Source organism: Egretta garzetta, unplaced genomic scaffold (assembly GCF_000687185.1).
Source record: "Egretta garzetta isolate BGI_Z169 unplaced genomic scaffold, ASM68718v1 scaffold322, whole genome shotgun sequence".
Lineage (NCBI taxonomy): Eukaryota > Metazoa > Chordata > Aves > Pelecaniformes > Ardeidae > Egretta > Egretta garzetta.
In genome coordinates, this window is record NW_009259044.1 from 730,129 (window position 1) to 747,058 (window position 16,930).

Here is a 16,930-nt window from a genome sequence, read left to right on the forward strand (position 1 = left end):
AACTGCTTTGTGGTCCAATTAACTGTGTGGCCTTACGAACAGTTGAGCTGACAACTGGTGGGACAGCACTCGGATGGAAACTGAAGTTAGGTACCAGGATAACTTAATTCAGGCCTGCCACTCAAAAGTTTATCAAACTGCTGTTTAAAATTTAGGCTTGGCACCTGAAGCTTTGTTCACACTTGAGAACAGCTGTTTCATTCAACAGTGCCCAGGGAGATTCCTAAATGAAGCATGGAGAGTTGTACAGTTCAGCTAGGGGAGAAGTAGGAATCATAATCTTTATTAGTGGGATAGAGACCGGCACTAGGATCTCCAGCTCTCAAAAAGGAGAAAACAGGAGCTGAATTAGGCACAGAGAAGGGTCAGTACCGTGCATGCACCAGAATGCCTGCGTATAAGGGGTCACTGCTGCTCCTGAGCATGCAGATGTGGCCAGCAGCTTCTCTTTGATCCAGCCCGTTTTGAATCTGGTACAGGAATGAGGGATTACTTCTGTTTTCAAGAGCACTTTGTGTTTTCACGACACTTTTATATTCTGATGGGAGAGCTGTTCTTTAGGCCTTTGATACAGAGTCCTTTCCTTTGAGATGAAAGGAGAAATATAAACAAAGAATCTGTTTTGATACTGCTTTATTAGGTATCAGTAAAACGATTGCTTTACATGTCAAACAGGGAGGAATTTTTCTTCCTGCTTAGGTGGAAGATGAGTCCTTGTTTATGAAAATGCAGAAAGGAACTTATTTCAGAGAATATTTGTAATATGTTTGATGGTACTTTTTTTTTTTTTTTTTTTCCAATGCAGGCAGCCAAAATGTTTAATTACGCTCACTGGGAGAAAACCTGCAATATGCTCTTTATCATCTTTTCTATTGCATTCTTCATCACAAGAATCATCCTGTTCCCCTTCTGGTAAGCAATATTTAATAGCTAGTCACAGGCTTTTATTTCATTCCCATTTCCATTGAGAGGTTAGTATTGGTTGTATGGGAAAAGGAAAGGAATGGATTTTACTTTAAAGGGTAGAAGCAGAACTTTTATTACTGTTGGCTATTAAAGGCCAGTGAGAAGAGTTAACAAAAACTGTAATTTGCTTTAAAAATTTAAGTTAAAATAGTTTTAAATGGGTCTCTTGAAAATATGCTAACCTGAATAAAGGCTTTTACGTATTATTTAATTTACTTTCATAAATTGTGGTTAAATGCCATGAGCTCCTGCATTTTCGAGGGGATTGAGCTACTTAACTAGGAGAAATAATTTTCCCTTTCATTCTATCCCTCCTGCTGTAGCTACAGAGTACAGTGTAATTCCTATATAATGGTAGTTAATTTTTTGTAGAGCCTTCTTTTTGCTACCTCGTTCTTGGGTAGTACTTCACCTCACTCATTTGCATGAGGAGCATTCAGAAAAGTTAAGGTGAACCAATTAATATGTGAAGTCAGCGCAAATGAATCCTCTTAACATGCTAAATACTCGCATGACTTTGGAGTGATATGATTTAATCTGCTTTGGGATATCCACACGGGTGCTTAGTGTGCTTAATGCTTAACATGTTTAGCTTTTTAAGTGTTCTGTGTGTTTCGCATTCATGGTTTCATTGACTTGCTCTAATTTGCCTTCATGCCCCTCCCCGCATGTGGACAAACCCTTAGAGACTCAAACTGGTTAAATTAATAGTTCTGAACATTGATCAACACAAGGTTTTAATTTCCTGTAGTATTTTCTTTCAGAAATGCTGATGTCTTTTACTTTCTTGTTTGTGGTGGTGTTTTGGTTTTGTTTTGTTTTTTTTTTTTAACTATACAAGTGATCTGCAATCATTTTGCTTCGCTAAGTGTCCTGTTCTTGAGTTTGGAAGCAAAACATGATAAGATTAAGGGGACTTAAAAAGCCCCAAATAATATAGAAGTAGTGAAGTCTGAAGATGGGCAAAACCTATGTTAATTAACAAAAAGCCCTGTTGCAAAGCCTGTAGGATTTTCTTTGGAGTGTGGATTTCATATTAGGAAGAATTTGCGTTAAAAAAAATGGCATAGACAAGCTCTGAGTTGTATTGTATCTAGACTACACAGAGCTCAAGATTAAAAAAAAGGGGCAGGGGGGGGGATTTTTTTTAACTTTATTGCAGTGGTTTGACCTTGGCTGGATGCCAGGTGCCCACCAAGCCGCTCTATCACTCCCCTCCTCAGCAAGATAGGACGGAGGAGAAAATAAGATGGGGGGAAAAAAAAACCCTCGTGGGTCAAGACGAAGGCAATTTAATAACAGAAAACCAAAGGCTGCACATAGAAGCAAAGGAAAATAAAAGATTTATTTTCTACTTCCCATCAGCAGGTGACAACCAGCCACTTCCCAGGAAGTAGGGCTTCAGTACACGCAGTGGTTGCTCCAGAAGACAAATGTCATAATAATGACTGCCCCCCCTGCCCCTGGTTTTTACTGCGGAGCAGATGTCAAGTGGTGTGGGACATCCCTGTGGTCACTTGGGGTCGGCTGTCCTGACTGTCTCCTCTCCCAGGGTCTTGCCCACCCCCAGCCCACTGGTGAGGGGGGAATGTTGGAGAGACAGCCTTGATGCTGTGCCAGCACTGCTAAGCAGTAGCCAAAACACCTTTCTAACTACCAGTACAAAGCACAGGTGACACAGACTGCCATGGGGAAAATTAGCTCCAGCTCAGCCCAACCCAGTATGCTTACTTGAAATACTTTCATGCAAGACTCAAATTTCTCATCTTCTGAAGCCTGTATTTCAATAGAGATGCATAATCTAGTTAAGACAGGGCTTGTTAATTAATCATCTTTGCAGAGCTTTTTAATATTTTGTGGAAAGACTTAATTGGTTTGGAATGTGAAATTAAGCATAGAGAAGGATTCTTGCATCATAACAGTGACTTTTATTTTTTAGGATACTTCGTGCCACATTGTATCAGCCTACATACTACTCCACGACTCCTGTCATAGCATATTTTTTATTCAATGGGCAGCTATTGATCCTCCAAGGCTTGCATTTATATTGGGGTTACTTAATTTTCAAGATTTTGAAAAGGTTCATTTTCTTAAAGGTAAGCAATTTTGCTTCTGCAGAAAGACGTGTGAAGTATCAAACGCATGCTAATACCTCCCATAGCTTTATTCGGGATTTCTTATTGTTTTCCTGAACTTTTGTGTCAGCATTTTTGATAGGGATCTACAAAGTATAAAGAGGTTTAAATGTGCTTTCTGCTTCTTATTTTCACCCCTAAGGTCGTAGATCAGAATATAAAAACTTCAGCTAGAGCCTTTTTTTTGCCTGTGTCTGATGTTTTGCTCTGATGGTAAATGAGAAGTGAGTTCTCCCAAAAACTGAAGCCCTGAGATGGTGCAAAACTCTTTAGAAATTTCTGTATTTGGAGTGAAAATGGACTTTGTAGGAGTGTACCAAGAAAAAAGAGAGGAGAGGTGAGTGATGAGATCTTTAAATACTGCAGAAAACTTGTAGTCAAAGTTCTTCAAGATTGTCTAAATCTGAGGTCAGCTATTCTTGAACACTGGTTTTGGATTAAGAAAACCATATGAAACTGATCTGGTATTATATTATGATACAATAAAATGGTGTCATATTCAGCTGGAGTAGAGAAGCAGTGCAAGTCTGGTGCTGCCATAACCTGCTTCTACCTTGTAGAGAAAATTCATGTGGGGAAAAAGCTTTGAAGAAAACTTTGCTGCGATTTAGGTCTTGTTTGATTGCCTGAAGAAGTAACATTTTCACAAGGTCTCTTGTCATGAAGTGTGTGGTGTGGTGCAATGTAGATAAAGCATTTAGCAAAAAGTGTTTAGAGTTTAGATTTGGCATAAGCATTGCCAGGTGTATTTTGCTAGTTAAGGTGAAACTTAAGTTGTGCTATTGAAACATGGCATTTTTTTGAGGATCAAGATGCAAAAACTTAATTGAGCTGACTCTCTGTCCTTTTATCTGAAGCAGTTAATACCGTAAAGCATCTTAAAGAAATGGAAATAAGCATTGCCAGGTGTATTTTGCTAGTTAAGGTGAAACTTAAGTTGTGCTATTGAAACATGGCATTTTTTTGAGGATCAAGATGCAAAAACTTAATTGAGCTGACTCTCTGTCCTTTTATCTGAAGCAGTTAATACCGTAAAGCATCTTAAAGAAATGGAAATATTCCTTTCTACCCTTATTTAATTGTTGTTTGACTGATAACAGAAACCATCCTATAATTCTTGGATTATTGGATTCCTTAAAATCTTATGCAAATAGACAGCTGGATGTCGTAGGGAGACCCAATGTCTTCCCTAGAAGAAAACTGCGGTTACAGATGCAGCCCTTGTTAGAGAGCAAAGAGCTGTGCATAAGGGACAAATCTGCAGAAGAAATTGCTTCTGAAACATGCTCCTATGTTCCCTTAGACACTGAGAAGTTTGTATTTCTTGCATGTCACTTACCTCTGTTAAATTAATTAGAGAATTATTTCTGGATTTCTGGCTTGGCTTATTGAGTGTTAAAGTGATTTACTACTTGTTTTCTTTTTTGATTTGGCCTTGTCTCTGCGCTATTCTCGCACAACTCTTCTGATGAAATCAAGAGGGACATCCCCCTGCCTTCCAGCCGAGTAAGAGGAAGGCTTTGGCATAGCTCTCCATCTACAATGGTTGAGGTTATGGGAGTACAGCACAAGAAGGTCTTCAGATACAGTGGTGGAGAGGACATTACTAGGCCAGCTATATAAGGCCATTCTGCCCTGTCTGCTTATATGCCTTTGTAAGGGGCAGGAATGTTTTATTTTGAGATAAGAGCTTTTTTGTATTAGTCATTGCTAAAAAATGGAAAAGCGTCAAGCCTGCATCCCTACCCTGGATTTCTGATTCCTTATACAGCCCTCTGAGACGATGGTTTCCAAATAACATTTTAACAGTGGTAGCAGCAGCAGCCCTAGCCCTTTTCAGTCTGTATGACTTCAGCCGGCTTGCATGTGCTGCCTGTTTTCCATAGCAGTGGCAAACTTGGCTGTGAAAGCAGCCAGCGCCTCCAAAACTGTAAAGGCAATGCTGAAAAGAATGGTGTTTGCAAGGCAGCGTTTTTGTACCAACATATTTGTTATAGACACACACCACACAAATAGCTGTTGCTATTTTAGTGAAATACCAGTAAACCATCATCCTTGTATTAGAAGGGCTTTGTTTCTCTGCCCAAAACTTTTCATTCAGAAAACAGGCAATTTTTGACATTTTTCTTGAAGCAACAGTTAGCTACTTCAGATGGAAAAATGAAGTCATGATGTAACTGGAAATAGGGACTGATGTTGTTTAACTGAAGGAAGCTCTGAGCAAAGCAAGGGTGTAAGGAATTTTTTCAGTGCTTTCTTTGCCTTGAGCCACCCTGTGCTGGTGGGGTCGCCGGTGAAAACCACTACAGCGCGGCAGTTAACAGCTCCCAGCATCTGTCCAGGGTCAGGGGTCTCCCCTGATCGTACCCTTCTAGGCCATGGCATCGTACTGTCTGAAAGCTAACGGGCTTGAATATATTTATTCTTCGTGGGAAGTGCTGTTGTCCCTTGTTGAAGGACAGGTTAAAGGACTTTGGCTCAGATGTGAAAGGTGGGACTCAGTGGGGAATGTGAACAGGAGGGCCCAAGCCTCCAGGATGTCGCATACTCACCAAGCCCCCTTTGCTGTTATTCAAAGGGTTACACAGAGCTGTGTCCTATCTTGCTTAGCACTGTGGGTCTGGACTCAGTTCTTTGATCTTCATTGTGGCAGGAGGCTTTGTTAAAGGCAGGAACTGAATCAGAAATGACATTGAGTACTGCAGCCTCGTGAGTTGGTAGCTGCTTCCATGCTTTACTCTTCCCCCTCAGGAAGAGATGGCTTTTGTCTGAGACTGGCTAGTCAGAAGCTCTTCATCTCAGATGTCACCTCGCCTCTGCACTAATAAAGGGGACAATTATCCTCAGTCCTCTGGGATAGCTACTCAGCTGACCGACTTGCTTCAGCAAAACAGAACCTGGACTAAAAATCTTCTGATTTTCTTCCTCCCAAATACTGCAGCCAGAAATGAATAAAAATGAGGAAAAAGGGAAGAAGGGAGGAGATGATCTTGCTCTGCCCCTCTGTGTCCTATTTTCTCAGGCCTGGGAGTCTCTGGCACTGGAGTGGGACGCACAGAGCAGCACTGGTCTTCAGGCTCACTTGTGCCACCTTGCCCCTCGCCCCGTCCTCCAGAAATGCCCTAGCAAGGGGGAAATCTGCATTGACAAGCTGAGCTGTGCTGGCTCAGCTACTTTGCATTAAGAAGGTTTTTATTTTCTATGGGGGTAAACGTGAGGGGATAGGAGTATTAAATTTTTCAAATCAAAGATTATTCTTCTATAAATATACTCAAAAAGGAACCCAAATGTCCTTTCTCATATGACATCTTGTGACCCTGGATATGAGTAAGGCATACGCATGTCAGAAAAGCCCTTTGAGGTCAGACGTGTAGCCATGTATCTTAGATCAGCTCTGCTGTAAGAGGAAGGACATTCTTCAGTGTAATTTCTTTTCAAGTCAGGTCAGGCAATTGCAGTGTTAGCTGCTGGCTGCCATCTTGATGTCCAAGGCCTTTTGTTGCTAGGAAACTCCGTGTGTTTCTGTAATATTGTTCAATTACATGGTTAAATTACCCCCTTGTATCAAGTTTCAAGCACCACTGAAACATGTCTAGTCATCATGTCTGCACATATGAGAATATTTTAGGAAAATTGAAAAAACACATAGAGAAGTATGTACATATGCACTGATTTAAAATATCTCGCCAGGAAAATCCCATGGAGATTAAACATTTTATTTCCAAGGTCAGAAAAAGGGAGCAAATGACAGCAGCTTATAGCCACATTATTATGGCAAATTAAGATGTAAAATATATGTTAAAACCATTACACACCGAGTTAAGGTTTTGAGACTATGGTGCTTTAAATCTTGAAAAATATGTGTAAGTTGTAGGAAATGGGCATGATGTTCACATGACTCGGATACTTCAGGGCTGATGCAAAGTCCATCAACAACAGAAGGTAATGGCAGGTTTTTATCATACTGTAATGTGACCAGCAATATGTTTTCTTTCTCTCTTAATTGTTCTGTCACTGTCAGACTGCCTTCAAGTGAGGCAATGAGCTTCTTACTAACAGTCACTATTATTTAGGAGTCAGCAGCTGCAGTTTTATTTGTTTCACTGTGGTTCTTTCCTCTTCTTGCGATGCTGGAGAGGAGGCTTTTGGACTCGCCACTCTTTAAAAAAAAAAATAAAATACCTGGTGCCAACTATGTATCTTCAATATTCCTTCGGCATTTTGTACTCAGTAAGCAGATTTCAGCTGGGGATATCCTTGTCCGGGGTTTGTTCATTCCTTATTTGGTCCAAATTACCAAGGGAACAGTGAGAGTTAACATTCAAAGAATGACTAATGACAGAGTGGGGGTAGCTGAAAACAATAAGAAAATACTGGTTTGGGGTTGAAATGAGAGCCATGAAATACTTGTTGTGACAGTTCTGCTGTTTCCAGCAATCATTCTTCTTCAGCATTTCTTTCTGTCTGAGGATAGCTCTTGTACTGAGGAATCTCTGCCAGTTCAAGTTAACTTTCTTTCCTTCATTCTTTCTTATATACTGATACATACTGGGATGCCAGTAGCCCTTGCCATGGAAAGTGGGTAGCCATGTAAAGACTCCTCAGATCAGTTACTTCCTTTTCTATATCAAAAGAAGATATACTACTAAAACCGTGTCTCTAAAAGCATGCCCATGGACTAGAATACTTGATGTGTTTTAATATTAATGTGTAGGCAAGGCCTGAAAGGCCTTTGGAACACAGACGTAATAGGCTCTTATAAAACATGCCCTGGCTACTTATACTGAGGAGCAATGGTTCTTCACACCTGCAGAGGTGCTGGCCTGTGTTACTTTCTATCTTTCTTGTTGTGAATTTATCTCTTTAGAGACTTGCTATAACCCTTTGTGTAAGTTTTTAAATTAAGTTATATGGTTCCCAGAGCCATACTACCTGCTCCTGACAGATGCCTTTAGCTGAGTTAAGTCTGAGGTTGTTCAGGCTCGTGTCAGCTTCTGCAGAACTTTCCTTCCCTGGGATCCTTTTAGTATTTTTCCTCTTACTTTTTTGTGCTTGATCTGTTTGCATCAAACAGAACTTTTATTTTTAATAATTCATTTGAATCTTACATTTATTTTGTAACCATGTGGGTCCCAGAAGAGTGGAATTTCAGTGCTGAACTTGGGTGAGAATTTTCTTGTCATGAAACGCAGGCCTACGGCACGTTGTTTAAAGCAATGGGTTTTTTGGTTTGCAGGTCCTTAAACGTTTCCCCATGGGAGCACAGACTTCTGTATGACAAATTTAAGCTCCTGGCACTTGCTCCGCTTTTCTTAGTTACCTTTAGAATCAGATCTATATCCTTTAGAATTAGACCGTGGATCCACAGTGGTTAAATTCTACTGGTTTTTAGCTTTATTAAACAAGAGTCACTCTTCAGCCTCCATTTGCCCAGGGTGCTGTGACTGTGAACGCTTAACTGTTCCGACAGCTGAGGCGGCACCAACTTTCTCACTGAACTGTGCAATAACTTGAGATATTTAATCCTAAACAGAAATCTTATTTTTAAAACTACAGAGAGGAAAAAAAGCTCTATGTAACATGAAAATAGAACGGCCTCTAAAGAGATTACATTTTAAATCTCTTTTGTGGCAAATAGAATTGGATCCCGTGTTCATGCGCTTGAGCTGTGTGCTGCGTGGCGTGCCCTAGGCTCACCGTAGGTGAGCTGAGCCTGATTGCTCCCAGCTAATAAACTCTGACTTTTAACTTGAGCTGCGAAGGGTCATCGCATGACCCTGATCATGCACAACAGTGCTGCGCTTCCATACACCGTGCAATTACTGGGATGTGAAAATGAAGCATGAAATGAAATGTATATTCAGTTTTGGCATGCACAGCAGTTTATTGGACTCCCAAAAAGTCAGACTTTCGGTTGATTTTTTTATTTTCTTCTTTCTGAAGCAGTAAAAAAATCTATTTTCAGGACATTTATAATCAGAAAATGAAATTTAATGGGAATTAACACATTCAGTGAGAAGTCATTCATTTCAGAAAAATGTCATTCTACAGGAGTTAAACAGAGGACAGGGTTTAGTTTCCTGAACTAGAGGCACGTAAGTTTTATTTCCTTACGTGTTTTGTTAAGCCTGTAGTGCGCTAACGGCTATCAGGGTGCTGATAAAATGGACCAAGAGGTGTGCTTGCCTCAGTTCCAAGTAGTCATTTTAAAAGCAGTAATATATTTTAGAGGATAATGATAATCTAGTTAGTTACAATTTCATGACTCTGTGGGACTGGGAAGTTGTAGGAAAGCTTTCACTGGAGATTTTGCGGTTACTTTCTAGACTGGGAAGGGCCAGTACAGCAGTCGTGCTTTGGAGTTTGAGTTCTGCGAGTGAAAGTTTAGCACAAACGCAAGACAGATTGAACTAGATGAGTAGGGGTTGCCTTTTCCCCATTTTTAAAGGAAAATGGGTTATGGAGAAGTTGAATTTGTTGGTTCTCAACAGATAAATATTTATAGCAGATTTTCTCATGAGGATAGCTTATTAGGGGAACCAAAGAGGATAAATGAAAGTTTTCCCTCTTAGAGATGAAAACCAGTCTATCTGGGAACCTTCCCAGTTGATTCAAATTATTGCCTTTGGGACATGAGCTTTTTAATAGCCTGGAGATGGGAGCTAGCCAGCCAGGTCAGCAGCGTGAAGGCTTGTGCCCTAGTAAAGGGAAATTACTTCCTGTTATGACTTTCTTTCATCTGCATACATTTCCCATTCTGCTACAACGCTCTAGTTAAGCCCAAAGCCTGGCTCCATGTCTTGCTTCGTGCTGCCAAATTCATCGGAGGGAGGAGGGGTGAGAGGCAGGCAGAAGAAAGCATAAAAGTGTAAGAGGTTTGCTGGCTGGTATTTACAGTGATAGGCAAAAAGGAGAAAAGCCGCTGTGTGCACGCTGGGGAGCTCGGGAGTCCTGCCCTTCCTGGGGGTTTGAAGTCAAGGCTGACCTCAGTAACGTACTTGTCAAAGCACGTAGCCCAGCAGAGTCTGCAAGAGAAAAGCCACTAGTTCTTCTCTACTGCACAAATGTTACATGCCAATCCGACAGCGCTGTCTGGGCTCCTTTGCCTCAACCAGTTCATTTCCTGGCACTGAGAGTTAAAAGGCAGATTGCTGTTTAAATCTTTACTTTTTACTCCAGAATATGAAAGGGGTCATCAGCTGAGCAATGACTTCCAGGGAGGTATGCTATACTGTATGCTAAAACATACTTCTTGGATTTCAAAACAGCAACAATGTTCTTTGCTGGAATTTTATTTTTTTAATTTTTTTTTTAAATTTATAATCTTTGTTTAGAATGCCCATAATCCCCTAGCACCTTTTACTTGAAGATTATATCAAAATCAGGTAAAGTTTAGAAAACTCGAGTTAAGGACTGGTATGACCATTATGGAGGAGTGAACTAATGAGAACCTGAAGAAAATAATTTCTAAGCGTTTGATTGGAATGTGAAGGCTTGTGAAGGTACACTGGGGTGGGAGCATCAGGACAAAGTACCCTTCCCCAGCCCTGTTGTGCACACACAAGACTGTGCAAGAGCAGACTGAGGCCTCTGGCTATAGTCCAACAAATTGGGTGTGTGGATGCTCCCTTTGCCTCGGTTCACGTTGGCTGTGCCATAAACGGGGCTGTGCAGGTCTCTGCCGTGCTGCAATAGAAGTCCACTGTTTCCAGAGTTGCTGGGTTTGACTTCAGTAGGAGCTGCAGATGACCACTGCCTCTAAGAATAGAAAAGCAAAACCCTGTGTAATGCCAAAAGCAAAGCTTCCTGCCCTGGCCAGTTCAGCAGAAGCCTGCGGTGTTGATACAGGGCCAGGTTCTCAGCTGGTATAAATGAGCATGGCTCGACTTGAAGTCAATGGGATTGTGTTAGTTTTCACCAGCAATGGATCTGGCCAAACAAGCACCCCCGCCCCTCTCTCTGCATGTATGTCTGGCACAAGGCAACTCTACTTTTAGTAAATCCCTGATCTAAACGACTTTTTTTTTTTTTTTTTTTTATGTGAAAGTTCCTAATTCAGATAAAAGACAAATGTCGGTGAAGTTTTCGCTTTAAAATTAATTGATTTACTTGCTGTTCACAGAGGGGCATTCGCTGACAGTTTTTCTGGCTTCCGTTGTTAACTGTTCATATCTTTTAATTTTCTAGCAGGGTATTTATGAAATGTTCCATTTGTTGCTAGTTTTATATACATCTGCACCTATATAAAATATATATATAAAATAGTGTGCATATGTATTTATTTTTTCAATTGCCAAAAATCAATTCCGAGAGCAAACCCTAGGCCTTCTACAGTACTTTTGATGCCTTCATTTACTATTTTTAATATATGCTGTAGAGGTTTGCATTGTGACTTTGTTACGAGGTGAGTAATTCTCATACTTGCAGAGGGGTTCACGGTTCTGCAGTCTGCTGAATCGATTGAAAGAAAAAAAAAGAAAAAAAGCTTGAAATAAAGCTAGTTAATGATAGATTAGTATCAATTGAGAAAGGAAATTGTCCTATCTTGTATTTAAAGAAAATATATTTCCCTAGGAGTGCTCCATAATCCTTATTGCATGTGAAGAAGGGAGGAAATCTTAAAAGGAGCAGTCTCTGTTCTGTAACGCAATTCTAATAACTTCTGGCTAGGCACAGCACTCTGCGGAGTTCACATCATCAGAATGCAAACGAACCAACCCGATCAGTCTTAATCGGGCAGTGATGGGCGTGAGGCACGTGAGGGTAGGGTTTGTTTTGCGTAACTTAAGCTGTGCCTAGCTTGAGTTCAAGGATCCCTCTGTAATCAGTGGAGGAGAAGTGGTGTCTCTAGCAAGCAACTCGCTGTGTCCAGTGTTGTCACCCCAGCAGCAGTGGGACAGGTCACCCTCTGGGGAGACCTGTTCCTCTTTCTGGTGGTTGTGGAGCAGCCCTAGATAACCTCTGAGTAGACACCCGACTATCAGAACGTTGGACTTCAGCAAAGTTAATCCTCCACCAAGTGACTTAAGCACAGAAGTCTCAGGGACTTCTAATGCCATTTAAGAAACTTTGTTCATTAGGTACTGAAAGTATTCTATACCCAGCCTTGATAGCAGGGTGTTTAGAAATACTGTATTGAAATGATTTTAGGTATTGTGATATGAAAGTGAAATGAAAAGGCATTACTTGTTAAGTATGCCACTTGAAAATTAGATTGATAGCATTCAAGTATGGTGATAACCTTTAAATACATGAGGAATGGGATGCCTCCTAACAAGGAAAATGGAGAAATGAGCACCTTAATGGACACGTTAGGTAGAAGTGCCTATCGTTTACGTGATTGTGTACTTTGTGGTTTCAGGTTAGTTTAACAGTGCTGTAAGGCTTCTGTAGGATCATTCTTTAGCAGCTGTGCTGTTTCAAAACATTCTTCTGAAGTGCAGTATCATAACTCAGTGAGAAAAGCACGAGTGTCTGATCAGCTGTTTTGCAGCCAAAAAAGCATTTTTAAGGAATAAAAGTGCATGTTCTGATAAAAGTTCATACCACTGAGCTCCTTGGCTTAATGCAAGTTCTGTCCTAGGGTAAAAAAAGTTCACTACAGAGAACAGCATCAAATGCCTATTATATTGTTCTTTGTTTCTTTGCCAACTATGGATTTAAAATTGGAATAATTCAAAAAGCAGTGGGACATTATGACTCACCCGGTACCTCCTGGGCTTTTGACATTATCGTAAAGCCACATACACTTGAGTGCAAGGTTTAGTTGGTGGATTTCAATAACACAGCTAGCAGACTTTATTGAAACCACAGAGTACCTGATTAACTGTAAACGATGATTTATTCTGAACAGCCAGGGTATTATAGCTCCACTTACAGGTGTGCTATGCTGAGTGACAATACAAGTGATATTTTTTGAGGTTAAATTTATTCCTTCAATCAAAATCAGGGGCATGTTCTAATGGTAACACCAGTTTTAAAAGACTATTCTTTTCAATATTTGTGGAATTAGTGTAACTTCTCTTTTACTTTGTTTTTCACACGTCGTCTTTGAGTTCCCTCTGAAAACTCCCTGTGGAAAGCTTGGGGAATGGGTATCCCATAGAAGAGAGAGATTAAATAAGAGGAATTTTGGCCACAAGATGTCCGGTACAATTAATCTAGAAAGTCTGCATCTTCATTTAAAAACTGCAGAAAGCAGAGCCCAACAGCACATCTTCCACTGAAGATCAATGTTATTTATGTTGCCTAGTCTGCATAAGCTGAAAAAGGAAATATATTTTCCAATAAAATCTTCCAGGCTGAAAATACAGAACAGTTTGCTTGAATCCAAATGTATGTTGCTTAGTCTCTACAGGAAAGTAAAGACATATTAAGTCATATGTCAGCTGAGTTGAATTACTGATGTTGAATTAAACATGCTGAACTCAGAGATTCATCAACTTTATAGCATTATTTGTTAGAAAAGTACCCCCTTCTATCTATTTGGACTGACTTTTTATTATCTCTCTTGTTTATTATCTCTTTTATTTGAGTCAGTGGTTGCTGACCTGACTAATAGCTTTCATCTTTGTACTGCAAGCTGTTTCCATATGCGCAGGTGCTGTGGAATTTATTGTCTTTCTGTTGAAAAATCAAGATCTAGTCAATATGTTTGTAGATACTTAAATGAAAATATTCTTAAGGTAGAATTAAGGTATAAGACTTAGGACATTCTGATTTTCATGTAAGATACACTTCAGAGTCAGGAAAGTCTGACTAAAGGATAAAAATAAATGTTTGAAAATCCAGAAATCTAAATTTCACTGAATCAGAAAAAAACTTAATTAAAATTCCAGAATCAGCTGTGAATTGCCTTTATGTATCTGTACAGATAATGTTTAAAGTAAGGGCTAGAATTGAGATTTAGTGAACCTGTTCAAATACCCTGGCATTTAAAGATGTAGAAATCTAGGGTTCGAGTCTTCCAATTGCACCTGAAAAGCAGTATTTTTTTTTTTTCCAATATGCAGTGTATAGAACTAAGAAATACCACTTGGAACAGTGTAACTGCCCTTTGACTGCGGTCAGAATCTTTCTAGAGTTACTGCGTGTCTGCAGCTGATCTTTTTGTTTTATACAATAAGCAATAAATGGGGGCATCTGTGTACCTGATAAGGTTCCTCCACGACAAGCTCTCTCCATAAAGAAACAAATGATCTAGTAAAAGGCTTGGGATTCAGTCACTGCTTGTTACTTATTTATAAGTCTATTTTAGTTAATGTTTCTGTTCATGTACGCAAATCTCTTAGGAGTTGGGATTTTTAGGTTTTTACCCTGAGCTGATTTTGGTTTGGTGGCAGATCTTACTACGCTGAAAATGACGTAGTTCAGAGAGAGTTTGTCAGGAGATTCAAGGGTGGCTTCAATTTTCATCCCGGCATGACTTCCGCTATAGCCAGTTGTGCTGGCTTTAAATGGAGCGGGTGAAAAGGCAGCAGAGTCTGGGGCAGCAGACTCCTAGGAACGGGAAAGCGTCTGCAGTAAAGGAGAACTACAGCTATGCTGGCTGCACCTTCCCCGTCCGTGTCCCAGAGCGCCCAGCTTGCCACTGGTGCTGCAGCAGGGATCAGGTCTGTCTGTCCGCTACAGCTAGTGGGAACCGGGAAGCTGTGCGGCAGCCCATGCCACTGCTTTCTGAGCCGGAGGAGTGAGCTCAGCTTCCAGGGTTAATTGGGTTTGGTCTTGTCCAGGCAGGGGCAAAACTGAAATCTCCGTATGCTGCTGAGAAACCTTGAGGCAGTGTAGATCCCACCAGATGAGTTAGGCCTGGGACATCTCCCACCCCCCGCACGGGCACGGTTATACCAGTAGGAAAGAGCTGGAACTGGTATGGACTGATCTTGCCCACTTTTGCTTGTGGTAAGGCACAGCAATCCTGTACCAGTATCATTTCCCCCCCCCCCCCCCCCCCGCCTCGCCACAAAAGACAAAAAAAACAAACATTCCCTTACCACTGTACTCCCCAACTGATGCTACGAGTTTGTAAAGTAGGCACTATACTGTTGTCTCCGTAATGCCAACTGAAGTTATGGCATGCTCTTAAATGTACATGCCTTTGGCAGGGAGAACCAGGGAGAAGCTGGATTCATGGAAAAAAAAGTTGTAGCAACTGAATTTTGCTGCAGAAACATCTTCTGCCCAGGTGTGTCTCAGACAGATTCTTCTCCCACCCCCACTGCTGCCTCAGTGGCTATTTCTGTTTCGGAGCATGTAATTTTGAGACTTCGACTTGACAATTTGCAGTAAAGCCACATTGACCCAATGATGCATTTGCTACCAAGTGCCCTTCCAAGAAAGCAGAAGGCATGTTGCTAAGGTTTCCTCACTGTTCATAGGCTCAATCCACATTGCTACAATATGGTTTTGCCTTTTTTATACTGCTTGGCACTGTCTTTCCCTCTTACTCTTCCTGCTTTAACTACCACGTAGCCATGGCTGCGTTGCGACCTTGACACGCGGATGGACAAAGGTGCTGTGTGCCCAGTAAAGGGGAGTGGGAGAGAAGGGTGGTGTCTGCCCCGGCCCACTTCTCCACCAGTCAGCTTCAGATGGCAGCACCAGCACGTAGGAACAGAAAACCCACACGTCCATCTGTCTTCCAGAACAGCCCTGTCCTTCTCCCAGTCCTGTCATCAGCTGCAGCAGAAAAAGTGCAGCGCCAAGAGCTTGTCAAGAGGGAAGTGATTTTTGAGCGCTTTATTGAGAGACAAACTTGCACAATTAGGAGCAAATTATCTGTTAGTTTAGGTGGAGATCTGACCGAAGTTTTTCTGCTTACAAGAGGCTGGGAAGTGGCCTATGAAGTGTGCTCATCTCTTAATTTTAAGAAGTCTTTTTTTTCCCATGGCAAAGTCTGCTGGAAGGTCCTTTACCATTTGTGTAATAAGATGTGGTGCTAATGGCTTGAACGTTACGCGTTCTAACAGCAGTGAAATGCAAGAAGCCAAAGCTACCTTAACAAATACGGTTCATTTAACTAAAAGAGGCGGACTGAGCAGCAGGTGGAAGGGTTAAACAAAAGGGAAAAAGATTATAAAACTTTGCGGCTTTGGCTTCACTACAAATGGCTCTCTTGCAGACTTTATAGCATTAGTGTTGCTTCTCATAAACCTTGAAACCATTCATCCATTTAGAAAGATTAAATTGGTTAGTCATCCAGAACATAAAATATACACATCCATTCTGTCTGTTACTCTAAACCATCTGAAGTATAATAAATGCACTTGATGCCATTAAACCAAAGCCTTGAGTATTAATGATGGCCTCAGCCGTGGTATTTACAGCTTTCCAGCTCTTGTGTTTCTGATAGTATATTCATCTGTTGTTGCTCAGGGACAGTAAGAGCAGAGTCTTTGAGTTGGAAAACACAACTATAATATACGATGTGAGGGGCTCAGAGAAAACATCTTGGTATTAAAGCAGGGACAATCCTAGAAATGTTACATTTTTTTGTTATTCTTAGAAGGTCAAAGTTAAGAGGCATGAACTTCGCTTATGCTATCTTAATATCTTTATAATGGTCTGTTAAACAGTTTGCAAAGACAGGGTTGTTTGGTTTTCTAGTTACAGATGAAGCTATTGCTATTTAAAGTTCTGCTTTGTCACTTAAACAAGCTAGGCAAAAATGGCCAGATTTTTCTAAAGCAAGAATTTGTAGCGGGCCTTGGTCAGGCAGCAGGTTCATGATTAAAAATGTAATAAAAATCTAGATTTGATTTAGCAGCATTTTGTCTTCCTCACTATCAGTATTTCAGAAGTAGTACTCTTTCACAGAAATAAGCACATTT

The 16,930-nt window shown here is 40.8% G+C and overlaps 1 protein-coding gene across 2 annotated transcripts in view; it reads left to right on the forward strand.

Annotated features, from left to right (window-relative positions):
- CERS3 (ceramide synthase 3) overlaps positions 1-16,930 on the forward strand; it is a 47,358-nt gene that overhangs the window by 23,617 nt on the left and 6,811 nt on the right. For both annotated transcript variants that reach the window (XM_035890617.1, XM_035890618.1), the window contains 2 exons: positions 806-912; positions 2,906-3,062. In XM_035890617.1, coding sequence (XP_035746510.1) covers positions 806-912; positions 2,906-3,062 — 264 coding nt within the window. The remainder of the gene's footprint in view (positions 1-805; positions 913-2,905; positions 3,063-16,930) is intronic.